Source organism: Desarmillaria tabescens (genome assembly GCF_030435595.1).
Source record: "Desarmillaria tabescens strain CCBAS 213 chromosome Unknown EV420scaffold_16, whole genome shotgun sequence".
Classification (NCBI taxonomy): Eukaryota; Fungi; Basidiomycota; class Agaricomycetes; order Agaricales; family Physalacriaceae; genus Desarmillaria; species Desarmillaria tabescens.
The window spans coordinates 337454-362183 of record NW_026848315.1 but is presented as its reverse complement, the minus strand read 5'-3'; the positions used below and the strand labels follow the sequence as shown (position 1 = coordinate 362183).

General features: G+C 47.6%; 6 protein-coding genes across 6 annotated transcripts; 4 read left to right on the top strand and 2 right to left on the bottom strand.

The window, feature by feature from the left end:
- Positions 1-1722: 1722 nt before the first annotated feature.
- Positions 1723-4607, bottom strand: EV420DRAFT_1763884 (solute symporter family transporter; the record flags this gene model as incomplete). Its single annotated transcript, XM_060480759.1, has 16 exons — positions 1723-1803; positions 1855-1935; positions 2164-2481; positions 2539-2652; positions 2714-2965; positions 3019-3280; positions 3330-3355; positions 3409-3418; positions 3474-3510; positions 3594-3698; positions 3750-3880; positions 3931-3937; positions 3988-4120; positions 4173-4193; positions 4243-4251; positions 4347-4607. The coding sequence occupies 16 exons, from the start codon at positions 4605-4607 to the stop codon at positions 1723-1725; spliced, it is 1848 nt and encodes a 615-aa protein (XP_060331051.1).
- Positions 4608-5212: 605 nt separating this feature from the next.
- EV420DRAFT_1540608 (nuclear condensing complex subunit) lies at positions 5213-9590 on the top strand. The gene is made up of 19 exons (XM_060473086.1): positions 5213-5551; positions 5602-5803; positions 5851-6030; positions 6180-6538; positions 6588-6884; positions 6931-7097; positions 7153-7305; positions 7354-7485; positions 7538-7675; positions 7728-7850; positions 7905-8036; positions 8092-8213; positions 8264-8379; positions 8427-8536; positions 8590-8804; positions 8859-8933; positions 8986-9093; positions 9157-9237; positions 9293-9590. The coding sequence occupies exons 1-19, from the start codon at positions 5242-5244 to the stop codon at positions 9468-9470; spliced, it is 3198 nt and encodes a 1065-aa protein (XP_060331050.1). The 5' UTR covers positions 5213-5241; the 3' UTR covers positions 9471-9590.
- A 603-nt stretch (positions 9591-10193) lies between these two features.
- On the top strand, positions 10194-11452 carry EV420DRAFT_1479475 (uncharacterized protein; the record flags this gene model as incomplete). The annotated part of the gene is made up of 3 exons (XM_060469581.1): positions 10194-10585; positions 10639-10698; positions 10744-11452. The coding sequence occupies 3 exons, from the start codon at positions 10194-10196 to the stop codon at positions 11450-11452; spliced, it is 1161 nt and encodes a 386-aa protein (XP_060331049.1).
- A 1815-nt stretch (positions 11453-13267) lies between these two features.
- Positions 13268-13986, top strand: EV420DRAFT_1642522 (uncharacterized protein; the record flags this gene model as incomplete). Its single annotated transcript, XM_060477376.1, has 2 exons — positions 13268-13585; positions 13633-13986. The coding sequence occupies 2 exons, from the start codon at positions 13268-13270 to the stop codon at positions 13984-13986; spliced, it is 672 nt and encodes a 223-aa protein (XP_060331048.1).
- A 3012-nt stretch (positions 13987-16998) lies between these two features.
- On the top strand, positions 16999-17592 carry EV420DRAFT_1678899 (uncharacterized protein; the record flags this gene model as incomplete). The annotated part of the gene is made up of 2 exons (XM_060479187.1): positions 16999-17319; positions 17368-17592. The coding sequence occupies 2 exons, from the start codon at positions 16999-17001 to the stop codon at positions 17590-17592; spliced, it is 546 nt and encodes a 181-aa protein (XP_060331047.1).
- A 1759-nt stretch (positions 17593-19351) lies between these two features.
- Positions 19352-20065, bottom strand: EV420DRAFT_1642520 (uncharacterized protein; the record flags this gene model as incomplete). Its single annotated transcript, XM_060477375.1, has 6 exons — positions 19352-19366; positions 19435-19505; positions 19558-19644; positions 19702-19716; positions 19747-19906; positions 19955-20065. 6 exons carry the CDS (start codon positions 20063-20065, stop codon positions 19352-19354), a joined length of 459 nt encoding a protein of 152 aa, XP_060331046.1.
- Positions 20066-24730: the final 4665 nt, after the last annotated feature.

Below are 24730 nucleotides of genomic sequence, written 5' to 3'. Positions count from 1 at the left end.
TCTCCATTCATCGTTGCATGATCGTCACTATGAGACAAATTCGTCAACGTCGGTGTCGCGTTCAACGATAGCTAAGTCACAGACGAGATGACTACTGCTACGTCCTACTCCTATCACAAATTATGGCTGTTATTTTGCCATGGGTACACCAGGCTTCAAGGTCTATCGATGGAGGCCGGGGATGGTACTTCCTCTACTACTACCATCATGATGCCTCTCCGGGGGTTCCAGGTCTCGATATCCTAGACACTATACCTAAAGATCGCGAGGAATTTGACAAGTGGCTAGCTGCCTTTCGTGCAGAATACGACACCTACCTGTCGCAAAAACATGGTATACAGGCCCCCTACTCTTCAAAACTCGAACTCAATAACAGAGAGGCCAGGAAAACCTTGTTTTTCACGTCAACTCTCAACCTGTGTTTCGTTTGGAAGGCATGCTCCTAGAGAAGAAATTTTCTCTCGGCGCTGGCGTTGCAGACGATATTGTTCTCGGCGACCTCGATCAGTTGTCTCAGTAGAGGCTGTCCGTCGTCGTGTAGCGGATAAGTCTTCTTTTGCGGAAATCCGCGGTAGGCTGTAGCTCTTAACAAGCTTTTCGGATTTTTGAACCTTTCCGGTCGCAAGATATCGACAGAGACCATTGTCGTGTTGCATTCGCATTTGCATGGATGGTGCTTGCCAAGCCGATTTACTCGGTCAATTTCCTGACCCGATCAAATTATTTCTCGTTGACGAAGAACGGTGATGATTTGCCAGTCTGGTGACTGAGAGATAATCTCTGCCTCTATGTTGCCACGCATCTGGAAGACGAACGTTCGTTACAATTGTCAGTAGTTGGGTATCACTGCACATGCGCTCCCGATCCAAGAAAAATCCTGACGTTTTTTGGAGTCATTTCTTCCATTTACAAATGGGCCGTTGTCAGACTGAACACTTAGATCGGAGACGTAGTTCATACCAATTGTGTAGATTTCCTTCCATCGTGGTATGCTTCCACGCCGGGCATATCGATGCTTTTGCGTCTGTGCCAGTATCTCGACGATCTCATCGACTATTACCCATGCTGGCTTCCCCTGGATCAGAATCCTCTCGAGATAACAGATGGTCTGAATCATCTTCCGCACGAGCTTCTGTCCTGCATTGCCTCATGCATCACGGATATCGAAACTCTGATTACCTATACAAGTCTGTCCATCGAGACGAGAGTAGCGTGCCGGGACACGCTGAGGATGCTCCGGATTGAAGATATGCAGCTGATATCTGTTCTTGATGATCCCGAACCCGATGACGACAGCGACCGTGAAAGGATACCCTTCGGTCGCGGGAAAGAAAGAAAGTCTTCTGCTAGTTTTTGTGCCATGAAAGACACAAAGAATACCAGCTTACGATGTGGTAAACGACGCGACCGTTGCCTTGATGATTTGGTGAGTGGTTTAATGATCTCACTTTCTTTCCCATTGCTTATGCCCACTTCAAGGCCATAGAAACAGCGTACCTTGTCCTTTCGCTAGACTAGTTCCGTCGGATTGCTTATTACATTCGTGTTTTCCTCCCCTATGGGGACGTATAATCACTCAGAATCGTCAACAATTCAAACGATATATACATATAATATATCACGTAGTGGATACACGCCTGGTCGGTATAGGTCGGCACGTATCAAAGGGTTAGGCACAGTAAGGCATTTATATCTACGAAGAAAAATATGTACACAAGCACCTCATCTGATACCTTTGCGTTTGCCAGACATATCTGTCATCATGCCTCGCATTATCTCCCATAACGCATGTCGAGACTCCCACTGCAGAAACAGTCAGCAGTCAATGAAGAAGTCGATACGAGGACGACGTACAATAGGGTAGATAATGACAATGAAGGACGCTACGAATGTCCATAAGAACGCAAGAACAATCCACCATGTGAAGCTGGCCTTCTATAATATGAGAAAATGTAATCGGACTAGAATACTGAGATTCAAATACCTTGGACCATATTCGTGGGATGACCATCATGCAAGAACTCAACCTTAGTCATCCGTAAAGACAAATTTCCGAAAACTTACACAAAGATACAGAACCTAAAAAGAAAGGAAGTCAATTATGTGGGGCTCATATTAGTGAGGATGGACTTAAACTAGGAATAGAACGATAGTTAGTCGTACTGAGAAAATAAAGTCTTTGTACATATCATCATCGGAAGCATCGTTGTGGACATGTACACCCTTCTCCATGTCGACCTCGCTGACATTGGTATCGATTCTCGTCTCGTGCGCAGAGTCTGTTTCTACCGCATCAACGTGGCCTTCGGCGTCGGTGTCCTCCGGCTGAAAAGTGTTCATCCTTCGGGTAATATCAAAGTCGAAGTTCTCGGGCCACACATGTGAAACGATGCTTGAAATGATTGCAGCCATGAAGAAAGACCCTGCGTTTTCGGCCAGTTGCTCGTAGGTTCCCCCAGTGGTTGTAACATCGATTACGTCCTGTAAGTTGATGGTCGAATACGTTATACGTAGGAGATAGAATTAAATAAAACGTACCTCATAACCTGCAGCGGTGGCCAACCACGCAGCAATACCACATGAGAAACCAATCCACAAACCAGCAAGGCAACCCCATCTATTGGCGTGGCGCGCTAGAAAAGGCAAAAACGCCTGCACATTAATAATAATATCAGTCACAGACCCTCAGTCAACTGCCATTACAGATACAGACCCGTGAATCCGTCTGAAAAGTAAAGATAATGAGTAATTGTAGAGTATAATGTCTGGAATACTCACATAGCCATGAAAGAGAGATGCCAATTTCATAGAAAATGACCCCCAGTATACCCATGAAAATACCGAAACCAACGACACCGACATGAGATACCCAGAGGATCTGCTTGTCAGTGGCGGCGGGGTGGATACAACGCTTGTAGATATCATAAGTAATGATAGCCGAAACTGCGACGAGTTCAGCTGATGCCTAGAGTAGAAAGTCAACTATATGTCACGCTAAGCATAGGTAATAGAACATACTGCTGAAGTCACGGCTAAAAAGAGAACAATCAGCGGCAAGATGGCACCAGATCTCCCTAACAGTGCTGTAGCAGCAGCTGGTGCTGCCAGACTATATTGTGCGGCACTTAATGGAGCGTATGGCGACGTGGAATCGGCAGAAAGGGCTACGATGGCAAGACCCGCTGCAGTAGCGAATACGTAGGGAACAGGGAGAAAGGAAAAGCTTCCCAAGATATAACCCTCGACGAAAGTGCTCCCCTTGCTAGCTACAGCTCGTTGCCTATCCTACAATGAGTACCATCATTCGAAGAAAAAACTACCGGACAGACCAATAGGTCTGATCCAGGTAAACAGTCTCTATGACACGATAATAAAGTCAACGGGGGATGGATGTCAATGTTAAGTTACTATACCAAATCTAGATGAACGTATATCAGCTCAGCGTCGAACGATGAAGGTATTGGTAAACATACCCAAAAACCATTACGACAATGCCGAAGACCATACCATCTATGGATCTGAATATCGTGTAAGAACCACCAGCATTGCCCGTGATAGGATAGTTTGTTGCGGCAACCTGGAAAAGAACATACACTTTCGAAGGGGACCCAAGTACTCATTCGTAGCGAAGGCTGAAAATCCGAAGGCCAGTATGATTGCGAAGATCAGAGTGGTGTGCAGGTGGTCCGAGAAGAAAGCTATCAAAAGCTCCGTGAGTATATAATCCGACGCATATCCACCATCCTTACTAGCTCGAAGACCACTGACTAATGTATAGACTACGACGCCTACAGGTATAAGAAAACATGCAGCGATCGTATTCATACTCGTGAGTGTGTTGACGGTATTACTTCCACCAGTAATGAATTGCGCCATTAGACTTATAAGAAGTCAGGTTGCTGTTTTTCCAGAAGAAAAAATGAATCATACATAATGTCTACGACGCGGTCATCATTTCGTCGGCAAGACGCAGGTATAAGCACTTACTGGTTCCTAATCCAAAAAAAACATAAAACTGAAATGTGCGGGCGTCCCCCCATCGCACAGCAATTACTTCAAGAAAGGTATGAGCTCCAGGCACGTTTCTTTTCAACTGAATAGCATTCTGGGCGAATGCCATCTATGAAATGTTTGATCAGTAGATGAAAAAACAGCTAGAAAGATTCATGGACAATCTGCGTTGACGAACCAGCCTAAAAGCGATTTAGCGAATAAAAAGCCTACACAACGTTGTGCACTTACCGCATACCACTAGAAGAAAAACGACGTCAGTATACGAAGTGCACATACTAGCAACTCATACACACCCAGGGGGCTGACTCGGATAATCCTTAAGCCAGGCAAACCGTGGATGATTGCAGGAGTGTAGCAGCCCACGTTGCTGCAGAAACAATCCCTGAAGCGATGAGACCTGGCTTCAACGAGCGGCTTGCCGAAATGAATTCTTCCAACGATCCACCAGCATGGTGCTCAGTATAACGATCAGTTAATTTGGTGATGAGCAGCATCAGCCCCGCAAAGCCCATACCCATACCCAAGACAGTTGCATACCCTACACCAGGAGAGAGAACAGGCGCAGACGCGTCCATAACAGAAGCAGAGTTCATGGGGGTAGAGAAGGGCAGAGAATGGCACTCTCTCGGAGGTTAGCTGAGGCGCTTTTGTGCAACTCGGGAAGAGCGACATTGGCGAGTGCTCAAACACCAACGCGTCTTTCTGTTGGCTGATGGGTCCTTACCAACGATGGATACCTGTCTTCGTGTCTTATCAGAGTACCACCAACCGGCCGCGGCCGTTCTTTTCTGCGGGTCGGTATCTCTATGGCAGTAACATTTTAAATGCTGTCCCGCCGTTGCCTTTCCATGCTGAGGTGATTGTCGGATAAAAGACTTTTAAATGTTCCGTCGCCTGACAGAAAGCCCATTGATACTGAACGGCCTATTGGCCTTTAGGGAAACAGCAAAGAAAATAACTGAATCCTGATTCCATCTAGAACCTTTCTAGCTTGATAGTGTGGCAGGAGGGCGGAAAGCTAGTGGTCACTGGTTGGTGAGCGATCGGTGAGAATGAGCAGGAATGAGAAGGGAACGAGTTACTTTTTTAGGACTGTCACAGTCGCGAAGACGATGCACGTGATAACCGTGACTAGCGTGATCGTGAACGTCGTAACCCTGAAACATCAACATTCAATCAAAGACCTTACCTTCACGACTATTTCCTTGCTTTTTTCTCCTCTGCGATATGCCGGCTAGGATCAAGAAGAAGAATATTCTCTCTATAGATGAGATCTGTTCCAAAATTTGTCAAATTTTCGATCAAGCCCAGCATTCTGCCACCAGTCACAAGAAGAATGTCGTCGAGCTCTACAAGTGTCATGCGGAAATGGCCAGCATGAAATTCTCTGAAGGCAATCGATTGTCCGGAGAGACAAAATTCCTGGAGATTGTTAGCGAGCTTCTAAGCCGCATCTTTCTTTTGAAGCGCACCGAGAAATCTGCGGAGAACATCGTGAAGTTGTTGGGGGCGTACGTCAAATTAATTAATGAAAGAGGTGCGTATCTCTCTTTTCACTCATAAATCAAAGCTCATTTCTTGTCTTAGCGGTCGAGGAATTGCGAGGAAGAGAAGAGGACCCTGTCGACGACGACTACGAGAATGTGAAAGACGAGGATACATTAGCATCTCGGTTCACTTTCGGTTTTTGTAAATTCTTGCTCGCAGGATTCAGAGCAAAGGACAAGAATGTGCGCTTTAGAGTCGTTCAGACATGTTCTGCTGTGGTATCACACTTAGGGGAAATTGAGTGAGTCCATCATCTTTCGGTTTCTTCTCGCTCAACGGTATTGGCAGTGAGGGATTGTGGAAGTCTATATGGAAGCATTTGGAGGACCGTCTTCAAGACAAGGACGCTGCAGTGAGAACTCAAGCTGCTCTTGGACTCTGCAAATTTGCTGGTGGAGAGGACCCCGACAGTGAAGATATACAAGTTACGCTGACACTACGCAATGCTCTGTCGGCTGACGATTCCGCGTATGTTTTTGGTGCGCGTGTGCATCAACAGTCCATTGATTTATCTATCTAGGGAAGTTCGTCGTGCAATCCTTTGGAATATACCTATCAACGACAACACAATGGATGCCATACTTGATCGATTACAAGATTGCGATATCTCCTGTCAGGAAAAATTGTTACATATTTCTCAAACGGAACGCCACACAAAATAACGAAATGGGCCCAACCCATCCTCGCAGAATCACCATTGCACAACGAGAGAGGATTGTGTGCACTGGAATAGGCGATCGCGAAGACTCTGTCGTAGACGCTGCCAGAGACCTTATTGCAACGTGGTTCGATCTTGCTGAAGAAATGCCCGTGAAGCAAGAGGGTCCGGATAAGGACGAGCAAGCGTCAAGCAATGCCAAATTTTTGGCATTTTTGTCTCTGTTCGACTTGCTGGTTGCACCGGAATCGGCAGAGAAAGCGCTCTTAAGCGTCTTTGAAACCAAACCTTCCGAAACCAAGCTGCTGACTTGTAAAGGCAAGCGCTTTGTACAGACTACTATTATTAAGTATTGATACCTGCTCAGCTCATCAGATGACTCCAGAGTCAGCTTTTCTTGCTCGTGTGTACATCGAAAGTTTGAAGAGATTTAAGAACGAAGAGGACAAGATGAAGAAGCTAGACCGGCTGGAAAATTATCTTCCTCTCGTGACTGACCATCTCTTTCCGTTGCAAGAAACATTCAATGATTGCTTCTTGTACGAATACCGGAACGAGGAACACAGGGACATGAAGGAGTTTTTTCTTGAGGAGATGCTGAAAATTACAACCCATCTTGATTATGGTGACGAGACTGGACGACGGAAAACCTACGACTTAATCAGTGAGTATACTCCGCTTTGAATGAACTTGGTTCTGACATCCAGTAGAGGCTATGCTTAAAGAGAATGTCCCGGAAAATATTCTTACGGGGTGCATGCAGGTTCTCCCCTTCATCACGGCGAGTGAGCGAGACCTTATACGAGTCGTCGTCGAATTCATCCAGGACTTGAGAGACCCCGGAGACGATATTGATGCTATTGCACAGGAGGCCGAGGTAAGCGTTCGTATCCTGCCAATATTGCCGGCACCCATGTTTCATGATTTCACAGGGGGATCCCGATGCGAGCTTTGAAAGCACGCCCAGTACGCCCGTGCGACCTAATACACAAAAATCTGTCCAAGAGAAGTCTACCGAGGACAAGGTTGCAATCAACCTTAAATGCCTGACGATGAGTGTTGCGATGTTGGAGCAGGTCAATGACGTGAGTTTGATGTCCTTCGCCATACCGCAGCCATTCACATAGACGTAGACGATAAACAATAATTCGTCATTGAATGGACTGTTTAAAGAGCTCATCCTCCCGACTGTAAAAGAGCCTTTCGACGATATTTCTAGGGACAAGGCCTGGACATGTCTCGCTTTAATATGCCTCATCGACCAGGTATGTTAGCATGATGCATGTGTGTACGATCACTCTGACGTTCGTTTTTTAGAAACTTGCAACAATCAAGACAGTCGAGATGTTTCTTCAACACTCAACTACAGCTCCAGAGGAACTGAAGATAATCATTCTGCAAGGACTTTTCGACATCCTGATGGTTTATCAACGCGCCATTCTGAGCCCAGAAAATGTCAGTCCGCCTGTGATTGTCAGCTGATCTTTGTATTAAAAGTACTCTGCAGGTCAGAGCGGTAGCTGATAGTCTGATTGCAAAACTGGAGGAGGAAACATCAGCAAAAGCTCAAGAAGTAATCTGTCATGGACTGGCGAAACTCATCATGGCAGGCATCTTCACGGATGAACTGGTGAATGTACCGTTGTTGTTCCGTCGTTCTCAGTTTTGACATTGGTCTTGCCAGATCATTGTTCACTTGCTCATGATGTATTTCTCGCCGGAAACGACCAGCAACCAACCGCTCCGTCAACTTTTGTTACACTTCTTCAATCTTTATTCTGCGTCGTCGCCAGCTAACAAGCGACTCGTGGCAGAGGTTCTTTCTTTTGTTTTTTTTATCGCCTTCGCCTGCTGATTTGGTCCGTGTCTAGGTTTTCACTGACACCTTGCAGGAGCTTAGTAACGCCCGAAATGATACATCTACCGACGTTATGGTTTCTCCGACGCTGATCATCGGACACTTTATGACATGGACAAACCCGTACAACTTCAGGTTTGTTGTAAAAGACCCCTATTTGACTTGCCCTAATGTTTGGTTTGTAGAGTGAACCAAGAGACGGTTATCACCGAGGAGCACCCTTTATATTGCGATGCTGCATCCATTCAGTTCATGATGACGATCGATATTGTGAAGATCCTCTTAAAGGACACACTTGACAGTGAGCATTCATCCTGTGTAGGTGAGATAAAACTCACTGCTCTGCAGAGGACGACAAGAAAGCACTTTGCACGAATATCAGCAAATTACATATACCCGACAACGCTGATGGCAACGCTTTACGCACTCTCAAGATGCTATTATTCAGGCTACAATCAGTATGACTCACTCGATAGAATTGCCGTGGTCGTCCGGCTTATCTTCCTTGCAGCGTCAGCCGGTAAAGGATGCTACGGCAAAGAATGCCATAAACAAGTTCGAGATAGCCTTGTCGAAGAAATTCGAATCCCAACTCGCCAACTTCAGTGAAGAGGAGTACAGGGACCTGGATGAGTTGAAGGAGCTCTTCACCTTCCTTGACGAACTCATTCCATTGGACGATGAAGATGAGGTCATTGATGTAAAGCCCAAGAGAACGCGTAAGAGGTTAGATTTATCTTCTCTAGTAATCTGGAGATATTGGGCTAATGAGTATTTTAGGCGGTCCGATAGTGTTACAAGCCTTAGCTCAGAAGATACTGAAACGAACAGTCGTAAGCCAAAGACCAAAGCCAAGTACGTCTGCTGCGAAATCGGTCACTCCTTGTATTTATTTTACTCCCTGTAGAAAACGACGCATCTCTGGCTCTGATGATGGGTCCGACTTCGAAACGGAGCGGACGGAACACACCGCACCGCCAGCGACTCGGACTCGTTCAAATCCCAAACGAGCAGCGTGAGTCTCATTGTCATCGACTTTTGTATACCCTGCTGATGGCCTCGAGACAGCGCACCGAAGGATGCCTGTTTTCATCGACTTGACCCTGGATTCTGACGATGAGACGGGGTCAACACCTGTTCCCCTCAAGTCCATGACCAGGTCTGTTCTTTCCGGTCAGGCAGGGTCGTCTGATCTGATCTTTGTCCCTTTGTAGAGTCAAGGTTGAAACGGCGTCAGCGGTTGATGCTGACATCAATCATCTGCTAGAGGAGGAGATAGAAGAGATAGATACGTCATCGGTCGTTGACGACTCCCTGCTCGGTCCCGCTGATAGTGATTCCGAAGGGGAGGAAGATGAAGTGAATGATCTGTTGGCAGATGACGAGGATTAATGCGAAGGGACTTGTCCTGCTAGATTATTGTATTTATGATCTTGTTATTTTATGATCTTTTCTGTTTGTAGTATACGCATCTAGGAGCCTATCAGTATATGATGTCATTCGGGAACCCGGTCCGATATGCATGATTCGAATGGCGGAGCGCAGAATCATTAATCACAGCCTGAGCTGAGCCAGACCTTTCCAACTTTCCATGATGCATGTTTGATGGTACGATTTCGGGTCTGGTGCTTACGCATTTATATTTTGCGTTTACCGACGATGTTTTTGTCTTTTTGTAGAATGTTGTTTCGGAATCACGTCCGCATCATGTCAACCGTTGGCTACGATGGCGCAGAACAATGGAACTGCTTCCATTGTTGTGCAGACCTGTACTGCCGTCGTTAGCTAAAATAACATATACTCAGAAAATCTAAACTATCACTACGCATGTAGTGCTACTGCAAATGCTTTCGTAGATGTTACAGCTTGTTACAGTAGGTATCTGTGGCCAAGGTAGCTGAAACGTTCCTCGAGTACTCACAGCGACACGCTGTACATGCTGACTACATTTCCAGGACTCCTCACCGTAGTTAAATGGGCGAATAAGCAGTTATCTAAATTGGGATGAAAGGGTCTTATGACACGTTTTGGTCCTTTTGTTGGGATCCTACAAAAAGTCAGCTTTGTTCCTATCTTCGAGGACGTTGTGTCCTCTTCTCATCTCTCCGGCCAGCAATGGACTTTCACGACCACATTCCGGACGTCTTCGCCGGCCGCTTCAGTTTCGAGGAGGTCAACCATTTTCTCGACCAGCAAGCGCTGCACCACTCCCATTTTCCCATGAGCGACGAAGACGTGGCATTGAGGCTATTTGCAGAGGATGCGAGGGATAATCTCCTCCGGTTTGGGCAGTTTGGTCATGCACCGCTTCCCGACCCTCTGGTTGAACAGCTTTTTCACGACTGGGAGCCACCCCGCTTTCGTGATAGGATTCGGGAGGCAGCAGCACCACTTCCAAACAGACAACGACAAAGGGCTCTTCGGAACTTTGATCGTCCTTTTGAACGGGATGGTCCAGAGGACTTTCAAGTCAATCCCTTTCCTTTATGGCACCAACCTCCTCGACGGTGAGTATGATATCGGTGTATTTTCGCCTCATCTCACACTAGCCGGTTCGCAGACCGTTTCGCCCCGTGATCCCAGCTGCATCATCCTCCAGGGGCCGCAGTGTCGGCGAACCGTACGTCGGCTCCTTCTTTGTTTGCCTCTCATTTTGCTTATATAGTACCAGATCTACTTGCTCCGTCTGCTTTGATAACATTGAAGGACCTATAATAACAGCACCATGCGGTCATACATTTGATGCCTCATGTATGGAGGCGCTTATATCTGCAGCAACCAAAGACGAGTCTCTCTTCCCGCCTAAATGCTGCCGTGATCCTATCCCAATCGAATTTGTGCAATCTCACGTCGAAGCCACTGTTGTAGCTGCATTCAAAGAAAAGTCCATCGAGTTCTCGACTCCTATACGTGTCTATTGCTCCAATCCCAAATGCAGTCGCTTCCTGGGTCCTAAAAATGACGGCAAGTCACCCTCCGCTCCACTGACATGTTCCTGTACCACGATTACCTGCAATTCTTGTCGCGGAAATATTGCAAGTGGAGACATACTTTCGCATAGCTGTGCATCAGATGCTTTAGAACAAGAGGTACGGGCTTTAGCTGATAAGAAGAAATGGGCGACTTGTCCTGGGTGTAGCAATCTCGTCGAGCTTTCCGTGGGATGTAGCCATATGACATGTCGCTGCGGCACACAGTTCTGCTATCATTGCAATGCCAAGTGGGGAGCATGCGATTGTGCCAGCCGCGACTTGCTAGCATTGGGACATGGACAACTTCCTTTTCGTGGCGGTGACGGCATTGACAACTGGTTTTTGCCTTTCCTTGGGCCGCCTCCTGACCGTCATCCTCCTGCAAGAGCGCCTCCTGTATGAGGGGGAATGCTCCCCTTACGAGACAGAATCTGGAACAAATGAACCTTCGTAATAGGAACGAGAGGCCGAGAGCTACCGAGCCGCTACCGACGTTACCGCCACTTCCTCCTCATCCACCAGTTCATCGTATGCGCAGACTTTCGACTCAAACAGATTTATCTGGTCCTAATCGACACAACAATATGTTTATGGCTCATTCGCGGGCAGACTTAGGACCTATCCGAGCCCATATAGAAAGAGGTATACCAAATCCACCACCAATACACAACCCTCCTGCCCCCCGCTGGGGTCAGAGACCACCAGGCTTACACCATACGGCCCGTCCAAGCAACTACGAGTCTTTACTCAGGTCTATACCGAACGAAAATCCTCCGAGTCCTGTAACAATGCAGCCGCCGCTACCTCTTCGCCCTGATTATCCGCCAAGACCCGCATGGGGCCAAGTAACCCAATCGGACCGCATGCAGGGTGCAGGTACACGTTCATCACCCATCGTGTTGGATGACGATGGTGATACGGTGACGGACATACCTCCTCCAGCTATACCTCCGTTCCTCCATAATACTAACCGCCCTTTAACGCGCCCACCACATTTTGCGGGTTCCAGGCCCTTCCGACATACCATCCGCCCAGATGGTCCGGATCTGAGTGTGAACGTAGATGAGAATCCATTTGCGACGAATACAAGACCACCATGGGAGGAGTCACTCGGGCCGATACGAAGCACCGGTGTGAGGTACACTCCATCTTCGTCTTCCTCCGCTGCGGCAGGAAGGCCTTTCTTGGAGCCTCGTACGGTCGTCCAACCACCCAGTGCGCCATGGTAGATGGATGATATCTTGTACCATATGAACAATAGCATCTTGGATATACAAGTGAAATATCTTTGTTATATAGTTGTATTTGTAGTTGCTACGACAGTCACTAACCAATCTCAACAGTCATTTCTCGTGCATGAATTTCAAATTCCAAACCTTGCACTTTCAACACTCTACTTAACAACGTCATGGGTAGCTTCGCTTCTGCTCAACCCCAGGCCTGATTATTCGGATGGTTCGATCGCATACCGCCGTTAAGCGCCAGTCTGTATTCTCATCTATTACAACTACATTTCAGCCAAAGCCACCTTGTCCAAACCCAACCAATGGATTTTCTGTGTAAATAGTCTCATGAAACGCAACGTATCGTAGTTCAACTTGTCGCTTCAACAACTTTCTCTGGTATTTGGGCGCTTAGATTACCGTTTTCTCTCACAGCGGCGTGTCCACAAGGCGGAAACTGTATTGAACCAGCTTACGTCGTATTCTTAGGTAAAGGAATAGGCGCTCAAAGACGACTGTTCGTCTCCTCCTTGATGACTCGCAAGCCGCGATCCAAGAAATCTGTGGGTTGTCAATCCCCCACAATATACCTTGACCTGTGTTGACTCTCATCCAACACCAGCCTGCCGTCGAGCAAGCTTTGGTTTTAGCGTCCGAGTCCTTAGTGGGTATCTGCATCTCTCACGCTTCATTGCGAGGGCAGAAGTGCAGGCAGCTGAACGATGGGTATGATGATAGCACGATTTCGACTCTCCAGCAGAGGAAGAACAGCTGTTGCTGGCCCCCGTTGCACTGAGTCCAGCTCTTGTGGTATGCCAGAGTTCCGAGCTGATGCCTCTGTGATGAGATCGTCTGATACGTTCTCTTGTCCAGGAACAGCAGAGGAGTGTCCAGCCAGCGTCTGGAAGGTCGAATACAAACAAGGTACTTACCCATCGTTATCCAGGCGTCTCTTCTAAATCATATTCAGACTGAGAAAAAGAACTTATCCATCATGCCACCACAATCTCCGCCTCCGCCTTATGGATCTCGTTCTCAGACTACCCCGCCTCCTAGGCAACCTGGCAATTACATGACGATTATTCGAGATTCGGGCCCTATCAAACAAGAGTTTCTCATTAACCCTACACTTTCTGTTCCGTCGGAGCTTTTACCTCCCCTGACTGCTCATGAAACAGAGAATAGTAGGAACAATCTTAATATCGAAGCCAAGTGGGGAGAAATCGACGTAAACATTGAAGTCATGAAGTCAGACTGGCTGACCCGTTGCCGAATTGACGTACGTGCTTGCGGTGATATCGTGATTCGATTAGTAAGTCTTTTCCATTCGCAAGTCATTATGCTTTTAACGCCGTGTAGCGTTTGCCTGGCAACGTCTCTCCTGACGATCCGATCCGTCCAGGACCGTTGTGCATCATGGACGTCTATGCGAGTTCGGGGAACATTTACTTGTTGATTCCGCGGAAGCGCATGGAAGGACCGTTGAATATTACCAGTCGCCGCGACGTATCGTTCTCCTCTGCACTGACGAAGGACTTGACCACCTTCAACGAGAGGGGCAAGCGCAGGGAGTGTTTTATCGGTAACTTTGCCGCATGGTCGGAAGGGATGGGAGATGTGATCAATTTAGAAGCTAAAGCGGGAGGAGTGTTGGTGCAATATAATGACGAGCCGGTTGTGAAGCCTGAAAGCGGGGGCTGTATCATTGCTTGATAATTTGGCTGCCGCTGAATCCTGTAGTCTTAGATTTTTTTTTCTCTGTATCTCCGAGCTCAGAAATGTCATGAGTATAGAAATGAGTTACTGGATATCATATTACACAGCGTGAACGAGGCGACGTGTGATACGGTATGAAAGTGTTGGATTACGGTGTGAGAACCATCATGAAATTATAATCAAATCAATGCAATACGCAGGTCAGAGAAAATATTGAGCATCGAAATTCGACAGGCATACACTCAAGGGATTATTTATACACTCGCAGACTGACTGGCTATCGGACTACTGAATTCGCGTCTGCCACTGAAAGGGAGCTTAATGTTGCTTTATGCCCAGCACCTGCATTCGAGGCCAGTCCGGAGCATCTGGCTTTACATAAAGTTCTGGCATGGTACCTTAAGCCTGAGGCTAAGGTGTGAAGCCCAATACACCGCTGCCTACCGTGACGCGGTGGAGTCCAGGAATCGGATGCGTTCCGAATCGTTCATTTGAGGCCCGAAAAGCTGTCCATATTTTTGTCCGTAGTTAGCATCAGTCTTGCCGACTTTCGGTACTGTGGTAGTACATTGCGATAAACTTTGCTGCCCTAGACATTGCGCCTAGTCACATTCCTAGACAGAGGAACGCTATACACCTATTGAGGGACGGTGTCTAAATTGCTGTTTTCTCTCATGGTCTGTCCACGAGGTGGATAACTCTATTGGAGTCAGCATACACGAGACCCGACCTACCTGTGTCGTATTCTTAGATAACTTTGAAAATAGGCGCTCAGAGTCTATTGTCTTCCTTGATAAATCGCGATCCAGGTATACTGTGAGTGTCGATCCCTTCCCAACCTTTTTTGTGACCTTTACCCCACGGCAGCCTATCGTCCGTAGCAAACTTTAACGGTTATAGTGTCATCGGTGGATGTCTCTATCTCCAACCTTTCCTGTCCGTGTTGTACACAAATCCCTGTAGTTACAGGGGGGCGAGTTGTACACAAATCCCTGTAACTACAGGGGAGCCATTTGTGTGCACAGGTCAGGGAATGGTACTATACACCCCTGCTGTGGTGAGTCAGCCATCTTGTGACGCCTCTTGTGACTGCCTGGTGCGTGATTATGTGAGCAGTCGAGCTCGCTGTCGCCTTCGACGTGCTAGGGTCCTTAGGCACTGTGCTCGACAAGCAAAGTGATACTACAATCGAGCCAAAAATAAAATCCAATACAAAAGTAACTATAGGGCTGCCTTTTTCGTCACAGCCGGTGATAGGAACCATGTGCATCGTCTCTTGATTACTTTTTCCCATGCTTCCTGTTCCCTTTCGCAAAATCTGATCCCATCCCATGGCTTGTATAAAAATAATATTGTATTATTTAACAAGTAGATATATGGAGTAAAGGAATATATCTAGTCATTGGATATTCATGCTAAAGGCCTCCTCCCTCACGTCATTGCTGTTACCTCCCTGGCCGCCATCGCCGTCGTCGTCCCGCGCATGGTGAGGGAAAGAAGCGGAAAAAGAAGTGGCACAGCCACTCGATCACTCTGCGGTTTCACGGACCGGAGCGATTGAGCGAATGGAATGAATACCGGGGATGCATCCTCTGCTCCATTCCTGCATCCCGAAGGCCCGAGAATCATCGGAATGTAATGATATTGTATTATACAGTATAGTTCTATACTTTCCTATATATTAAATGAATCCCAGCCTTGACTAATATGCATTTTACGGTTGAAAAACCGCTTTTTGGTTCATTTGCTAGCATATACTCATTGTATGCTGTTCTATACACCGTAGAAATGAATACAATGGGCTGCATATATGAGATTACGTAGTATACTATCCAAACAAAGTGTCTGATCCACAGCGATCTTCTCATAGAAACATCGTTACTCACTTCATTGCTTAGAAGAACTGTTAGAAATTTGACCTCCGTGCACTTTCATCTGACCAAAATAAAATTGTATCACGGTTTCAGGGCAGGTACATTTTCAGATATATACTACTCAGAATAGATGAAATCCATGGTTTTATTGACTCTGTATTCTCATTTGAACATGTACTATGGGATAAAGGATGTAGAGTACTTGCATTTGACACCATAATTCATATTTATCTACAAATCAGCTAGAATATATGAATAACTAAGCTATACATGATATATAAATGCCAATAGACACCAATATATTTGATTTTAGAGGGATGGAAGAGCTTCATGACTGTACAATTGCAATCCATTGCTTGCTGCAGTCAATTTAGGGGTTGTCCGGCAAATTCCGGAAATCCACTCCAAATGTTCTTTTTTCACTAGTTCATACATGCATTAAATATAGTCATGATAGAGTCATTAGTGCACATTTTATACCAAAAAAACACACCATATCCATCTACTATCCCCAAAATTGAATCCACTATCAGATTGGGAATGCTATATTCCCACAGTAAATGCATCCAAGCACATGTAGTTACTGGGATGAATTGTATTAAATGAACAATACAGCCTCAATACAAAAGGGGAAAAATAGAGTGGGAAGCGGGCAATGACGAGCGGGAGGGGTGGAGCGTAGGGTGTAGCAAAGCATGGGAAATCCAAGCGTGACAACTCTGGCATGGCTGTGCACGAGCTGAGCGCTTGTGCTACAGGCCATTCCCTGAGCTGTGTACAAATGCTGCTCCCTGTAGTTACAGGGATTTGTGTACAACTCGTTCCCCTGTAACTACAGGGCATTTGTGCACAAAATGGATAGTATAGCCTCCTATCTCACGATTGGTTGCGAATGCAAAAGTGTAGGCAGCTGAACGATGGGTACGATGATAGCACAATTTCGACTCTCCAGCAGAGAAAGAGCCATCGCCGGCTTTCGTTGTATTGAAACCAGCTCTTGTGGTATGGAGTTCTACGTCGATGCCTCTGCGATAAGATCATCTGATACCTTGATACAGCAGAGGAGCGCTCAGCTATCCAGAAGTTCGAGACAAGACTCGTCTCATAATCATATTCCAACCGAGAAAAAGAAGTCATGCAGTCACACCGTCAGCCTCAGACTCATCGTCAATCTAAGCGACCTGGCAACTATATGACGATCGTTCAAAATTCGGGCCCTATCGAACAAAACTTTCTCATAGACCCTGCGATCTCTGTTCCGTCAACACTTCTACCTCCCAGAACTCCCTATGAATCAGTGACCTATGAGGACAATGTTAAGGTAATTCAGAGGAACAACCTTAACATTATAGCCAAAAGGGGAGAAATCGACACAAACATTGAAGTCATAAAGTCAGACCGGCAGACCAATTTCCGAGTTGACATACGCTCTCGCGGCGATATCGAGATTCGTTTAGTACGCTGTTTTCCTTTCACAAGTCGTGGCACTGTTGACGTCATGTAGCATTTACCTGGCACCATCTCTCCGGACGATCCGACTCGCCCAGGACCGCTATGTCTCATGAACGTGTACTCCAGTTCAGGGAACATCTACCTTTGGATCCCGCGGAAGCGCTTGGAGGGACCGTTGAATGTTACCGCTCGTCGCGATGTGCAGTTCTCTACTGCACTGTTGGTGGTGGAAGAAGCGGAGGGAATGTTCTATAGGCAATCTTGCTGCATGGTCTGAGGGGACTGGAGACGTGATCAATTTGAAAGCCAAGGCAGGAAGTGTTTTTGTCCAGTATATCGGCGAGGTAGTGGTCAACGACGGAAAATGTCGCACATAGTAATGCTAGTAAGTAGTATGCGTCCCATGACTGTTGATTTCACAAGTACATATCCTCGAGCTCAGAAATTGTATCACTATGAAATAAACCAAAACACAGTAGCAAGCAATACGAATGAAGTGAAGAAAATCGTTGTTGATGCAGTACGCAAGAAGACGGTGTGAGATAGAGTCATGAAATTACAACCAAGTCAACACAATACGCAGATCAGAAAAATAAGGAACGTCGAGATCCGACAAGCACTTTGAACTAGGGATTCAGATCGGCCACGCGTGTTCAAGTAGGAAGGGTGTTCAATGTCGCTTTATCCTCAGCATCCGGAGTCGAAGGCAAGTCCGGAGCGTGAGGCCTTTGGCGACTTAAGGTGCAACATGTGCGGGTCTGACAGAGCTAGTTCCGAGTAGTTGCATGGGGTTGACGATGGGTAGAGACGTAACATATCAAATACCCCGGAGACGCTCCAAAGCAAAGTAAGATGTCAGGCATGCCGTACAGTAGCCAGAGTATAAGCAAGGATTAAGTTTGAAACAGACAAAGTAAAAGATAAGGGGCACCGGCTAATACTGAGTGTTCAAATCGGTACCGTGACCTGTTACGCGCTGTCCCGCGATCGGCTTTCTACACCCCCAAACAGCGAAACACTTGGGACCAGTGAAAAGGGGTTTACTAGTCACAAGTGATGCATTTCCGTTTTTTCACTGCTCAACCACTTGCCTGAAATGCCCCGCATGATACTTCTGACAAATATTAACTTTACTTCTCATCACTGTTAGCATTCTATCTACTAGTTGGTGAAGGCCAATGCATCCGCATGGCAGGTCCGAGTCCTATGCCTTTTTAAACAAAAAAACAAAAGAAAAACATAACAATAATAATTGGATTCATGGACTAGTAGCTATAACGGATGTGCATGAAAATGGTGTCAGGTTCATCTGTACCACTTCACATCCCGAACGGTTACACACGCTTTGGCATATGAATGAGACAACAAGGGAACTGCCATCATCGATAAAATAAGTGGTAAATGACAATACAAAGACATATGAAGGAAATGAGGTGGCTTTCCTGAGAACGTTGAGAAAGAATCGTCAAGCTGGGAGATGCTAATGAAGCGTATCAATCTTTCACTCTCCGTTGCATGCTTGGGAACCGGTACTTCTTGCTATAAGGTTTACAGATCTGATATCAGAACTAGTTTTGTTGCCTAGCAAGGGCCCAGGCGGAGACACGTCGACATGCTGCATGGCAAGATGACGAGAAAAAGCATTACATGATGCATAGCATATAGTATTCCATAGTTTACAGCACTAAAATATTAGACTTAAAGTGCAGTCATTTCATTTCTGTTAGCCGTCAGAGGCAAAACGGGTTAGGATATAGAAACAGAATGCTTACTTTGTCAACCTAAGGAGGAGCCTTGCAAATGCGTTTATGGGTAGGCCAATCCAACGACTGAAATACTTATATCGGGAAAAACCTCCTTCAAACAGCACGAAACACACCTGATGCTCCCAATAGCAATACAAGACCTCCTTACACTTCTGATACCTCTGGAGACCAACCACCTTCCCATCCGTGCCCAGCTCAGGTTCTGCTTTGCATCTCCAAAGGATACACACCACACGATCTTCGTAGTGTTAGAGCTCTCGGACCACTGGGCTACGATAGTGCAGGCTGCAGCAATCCTCAATGCGCCACATTCAGATACACTTGGAGTCGGTGCAGGAGGCGCTTCCACATACCTTTGGGAGGGTGTTGAGGATGGAGGGCAGTGGACAGCAGGATAGATGAGTGAAGAACGCATGAGCCTTGCCTGTAAGGCGATGAGCTACGACAGAAAGGAGGAAATTGGGGGTAGTGCTCACCATCCTTCCTAGCTTCTAAAATAATGATGAATGGCAGGATGTAGCTGATCTCCTCATTGAGCAACAGGGCACGAACACATAGATCGACTTAGTAGAAAAAGGAGTTATGACCATGTGCCTTTGCAGAGACTTGGCAGACTATACAAAGTCTAGTATTAGCTAGAGAATTTTAGAGAAAGGATTACACACATTTCGCCTCACATTCTTCCTTCGTCCATTTATCAGCACTCAGCTCGACCAAATAATACATCGCTGCATCCACAAGTTCCTTGTCCCAATCAATGCATATAACTGGAATGTCACCACCCAAAAAATCGTGCATACTCTGGAAAACCAACATATGGTGCATCTACAGCGGTTCAGTCAATGATGGCAAGAAAACATAGAAACGACGCACCAGCTGAAGAATCATAATATTAGTCCAGCTCTCCGTATTCTCATACTGCTTCATATAAGTCCACAGCCTCTTCATCATGTACATCTGGACCCTAAAATCCATGAGGCTCATAGGCAGTAGATGATCTGTATCAATGGTCTGGGAAAAGAGGTCCTCAGACACAAAAGGCTTTCCAGTTTTTCAGGTGATCGTCCCCTGCTGGTTCCTCACACTTGCGATCTCCCAGTACTATGGATGGCCAGGATATGCAAAAATTCGACAAATCATTTTCTGTAGTGTGGTCCATTAGCTCCTTTCTCCCAATAACTTAGATATATACTGAAAAACAGCTTGTAAATGCGTGATCTTTTTTTACAGGTGCTACGAGCAACAGTGCTGGTGTCGGCAAGATGCCGAGTGAAAGTGCCAAAAATTCGATATATGCAAATTCGTGTCACGGGCCATCACAGTGAGGCCTGAAGGGGCATCTTGTCACATTTTGTCACGCATTTTTTCTTCATCCTTTCGTTCAAGAGCTTCCATACTCTCTGTTGCCTCGCAAATTTGTCTGGAGAATAATATTATGACTGTAGTATGTTAACTAGTCTTTCCCAGCCTTTAGCGTTCTACTATATGCAGCTATAGGGTGCTGCAACCTAACACAGCAACCCATTTTCGGTACTGTTTCATATCCCATGCAACACCCTCTTGAAAATTTGAAGTTCTGACTGTTGTGACATCTTGAGATACATCATTTCTACATCCGTGAATTTTTCTGAGGTCCAAAACTAAAGGGAATGTATCGAGAAACTCAATTTGCATACCCCGACTCAGTTGCACATGCTGATCTCCCATAGTACCACTGCTGAAAGGGCGAGAATCCATGCCATTCGATGGTGATCTTTTTCCTAAAAAGTCTGAAAAGAAGACAAGAAAACAGTTGGAAAAGTGTGTCAATCAAAGTAACATATAGAGACCTTGAATGCTGGAGATGAAAATGGGCCAAAGAACAAGAAAAGAGAAAACAATCGAGTGAGTGCTGATCAGGAAAGAATGGATGGACAGACGGGAAAAGATGGGAATAATGAGAGCAGAGGATGCGAACAAATAGAAAAGGTTCCCACGATCAGCTCAGGCAGGACGGCAATTGCCGTGAATGAATAGAAATATTCCCACGATTTGCTCAGGTAGCCAAGTCGGCAAATGCCGTGATGGATTGATACCCCAAATAGATTTATTCCCATGGTCAGTTCAGGACAGCATAATAACCGAGTATCCTATATACATAGGACTCGGAATCGGGCCGACGGTCTTCCTTCAAGTTCCGCACTTTGACGGATGTATCAGAAGTTCAACCACAACCACAACATCCTTCGACTCATCTATTCAGCTTCATCCGATCTTGCTCAGAGCCTCACACCGCAGTCCAATCATGAGTTCTTCTTAGCCGACATTGCAGCTCCCAAGAAAAGAATGGATGGCTGATGGCAAAAGGCCCAATGGGACAGATCGGAGGGGGATGAGATGGCGTCAATGTTACGGTTATTCTTTTCTTTTTCTTTTTCTTTCCTTTTCTTTTCTTTTCTTTTCTTTAGTCAGCCGGATTACGCGACGCGCGATCATCACGGACTGACTGTGCAGTAGTATTTTTAGATTACTCACGTGTATTTAAGTAGAGCCTCAGCTGGTCTGAACCCCAGCTTCGGCTAAGGTTAATTCTACCTAACATCGAACTCCGTCCTTCGTGACTATCTGTCCCATCGACTTACGTCGCCTTTGACTTGCTAAAGCGTCGTCTACCGAAGTGCGAGTAGCGACCTTAGTACGATCTAAGTCGATTAGAGTTAGTGGCTAACATTTAGCCGAAGCTCGTCTTCCGTTGCCCAACGACTTACCGTTGCCCAACATTTTCCCTGTCATTCTCTTCATTGTTGTGGCATTCTCCGTGCTGCAATTCCTTCTTAACGACCCTCTAGGATTGGTTGTCGTAACCATCCTTCGAGTGTTCCTCGCCTGCGTATACATCCCATCACCAGTGTTTGCAGGATTCCTCCTGCTACTCTGGGTCGGATTCCTACGCCATTTCTAAAACAATTAAACCCTTCATCCTCGCCCTCCAACTCGCCTCCCTATTGACAATCACCTTGTTGATAGTGACGAGCGCTCCCGATTCCGAAAACTGCGAAATCCTGTTAATGAACGGCTCCAACTACGAAACCGACCTTAGCTTGATTATCGCCCTTCTCATCGTTCTCACCATCCTTGCTGTCTACCAGCTTGCATGGTCCATCGTCGACTTACGCCACGGATAGATCCCCGGATGAATGCCCTGGTCCGAATCCATTCTCGCCGTCTTTGCGACTTTTATACTCTTTTTCTGCTCCATTACTTTGTACCAACTTCGCCGTTGTTGCCAGCGGAGACAAATCCGCGCACAACTCCCCATTCATTACATTCCCAGCGCGCCGGCGTATCCACCACTGGTAATTCACATTCCCGCGGCATCCCAGCAGAGTCTGCAAGATGTCGAATCCACCGCCTCCGGGGAACCTGGAGGATCCCTCTACACATCGTCGCGACCCAGCTCGCGATCCTCAGAGTCGAGCACCGACTCCTACAGAAGCGCTTCCAGCGCAGCAGCCGATTCCATCGACATCACCGATACCCGGGGGGTACTCCTCGACCGAGGAGACTCGCCCTTACCAGGTCTCTTCGACCAGTCTCCAGTCCAAGGCGAGTCTGGCGACAACAGAAGCCGAAGACAAGGCACCAGGAATCTGGTCGAGGGCGAAGAAAGCCCTGACACCGAGTTCGAAGGGGACGAGCTCACCGAGTGGGAAAGAACCCGACTCGACGACCTCCTCAACGACCTCTACTCGGGTGAGGAGGAAGATGCCCCCGATTCCGGAGGCTCCTCGAGCGAGGGAACCCACTCAGGGTGGGGACACACAGGGGCATGGAAAGAAGCCCGCAGCAGAAGGATCGTGGCGGACGATGCAAGAGATCGCGCAAGAATGGCACGCAACAGGAGTCGCCGAGACGACTTCTACGACGATTCCGGAGAGCTTGGCCTCGGAGCCTCCGCGGCTACCACCGGTGCAGCTCACCCACAGTCTGTTCCAAGGGCCTGGCCAACCAATAGAGGACCCCCGGTCACCTGGTACCCCGACACCAGTTGGGTCTACGCCGACGACGGGGAAGAGACTCCTGTGGCCGGAGTCCCGACCAGCGGAGAGTCCGACCCGGTCTCTGAAGGGTCCGAGGCCCCAATACTCCCTTCCCCCGTCCCCGCGCACGAGCCGACGGATGGGGAGCTTTGGGGCGAGTTCCCAGATTACGACGCCGAGGAACTTGGAACAGTTACCTCTTCCGAGCGTCTCGCCGGAATCTCCAACTGGGAACCGTCAGTCGCGTCACGAGCCTTCGCCGACCCCGTCCCTCCAGCCCAGCGTCCGTGGCCGCTTCTCTACCACACGTACGTCGAGTCCCTCTGACTCCCTCGAGATGTCCGGGAGTCCCCAGAAGTTCAGGCCAGAATGGAGCGAGGCCGAGCGCACGATGCACGCATCCGACGCGCCGAGGAGGATGCCCTCTACGGGCCCAATGGCTTCTGGGACCTCCCCCTCGAGCCCGACGCCACTCCCAGAGAAGTGGACAACCGAATACGAGCGGCCGCCGTCCGCTACACAGGATATGCCCGAAGGGCAGGGACCGACCTCGAAGCCAGAGCCCGAGCTTGGAGAGTCTATCAGGAGGAGATCACCAATGAGGACTCCGACATCGGGAGGTGGAGGCGGAACAAGGAGCTTGACCGACTCGCCCGAGAGAGGCAGGAGGCCAAGGATGCCGAGTCGTCCGCCCAACCAGGCTCTCGAACCAACAGTAATGGCGGCAGTAACTCAGGTCATGCTACGGGGTCCGACCCCGCGACCTGATATTTTCAATATCCTCCCGTGGCACGGATTATACGAAATCATTATGGAACATATGGAAAAGGACCCCCAGTGGTTATTCACTGACGCGGGGGTCGATTATCAAGCCGCAAAAAACATGGGGGACGTCTACCTCATGAAGAATATACTCGAAGTAGAAACGTGGCATTGGGCGGCCATCGTATGGAATATGATGAACCCGGGAGCGCCTCAACGAGGGTGCGAACCGTACCGACGCCCTCAGCCGATGCCGAACCCACTCGAAACTGAAGAGTTTTGGGCGGGTGCCGGCCCTGACGACGACGATATGGATGATCCCGGCGCAGGACCCTCGGACAAAGGAAAACAGTCCACGGTCCCAACTCAGCCGCCAACTCAGCCCCCACGACAGCCAGCATACCCCGGCGACTATCCACCGCCAGGGGACAATTATCGACTACGATCCCTACCGCGACCACCCAACCCTCCGGTGCCGCCCCACATGCCATCGCCCCCGGATCCAATTCCCCCTTGGACGTTGGCCGCGGGGAAGGACAATAACCCATGGAACGATGTTAAACCAAAGTTGATCACGCAACCCGAGTATTTTACCGGGGAATCCACGGACATCAACCGTTTCCTCCATCACTGCGAGATGTACTTTCAAGTATTCCCAACCCACTTCACCATGAACGACCAGGGGCAAAACCCCTATCGCATCACCTTCGCCCAAGGGTACCTACGGGAGAAGGCGAAGGAGTGGTGGGGCGACCAATACTATAAGTACCGGGACAATCGGGGTCATTGGAGATTCCCTACCTGGGACGAATTCTCCCGTGACCTCACGATAGAATTCCGAGAAGTTGCGGAGCTCGCGATATGGAAG

Excerpts from the sequence above, each read along its gene's own strand:
- EV420DRAFT_1540608 (XM_060473086.1), top strand. The coding sequence starts at position 5,242 with ATGCCGGCTAGGATCAAGAAGAAGAATATTCTCTCTATAGATGAGATC. Across the intron at positions 6,885-6,930 it reads GAAAACCTACGACTTAATCA|AGGCTATGCTTAAAGAGAAT; the intron begins GTGAGTATACTC and ends GACATCCAGTAG. Across the intron at positions 7,306-7,353 it reads TGTTGGAGCAGGTCAATGAC|ACGATAAACAATAATTCGTC; the intron begins GTGAGTTTGATG and ends ACATAGACGTAG.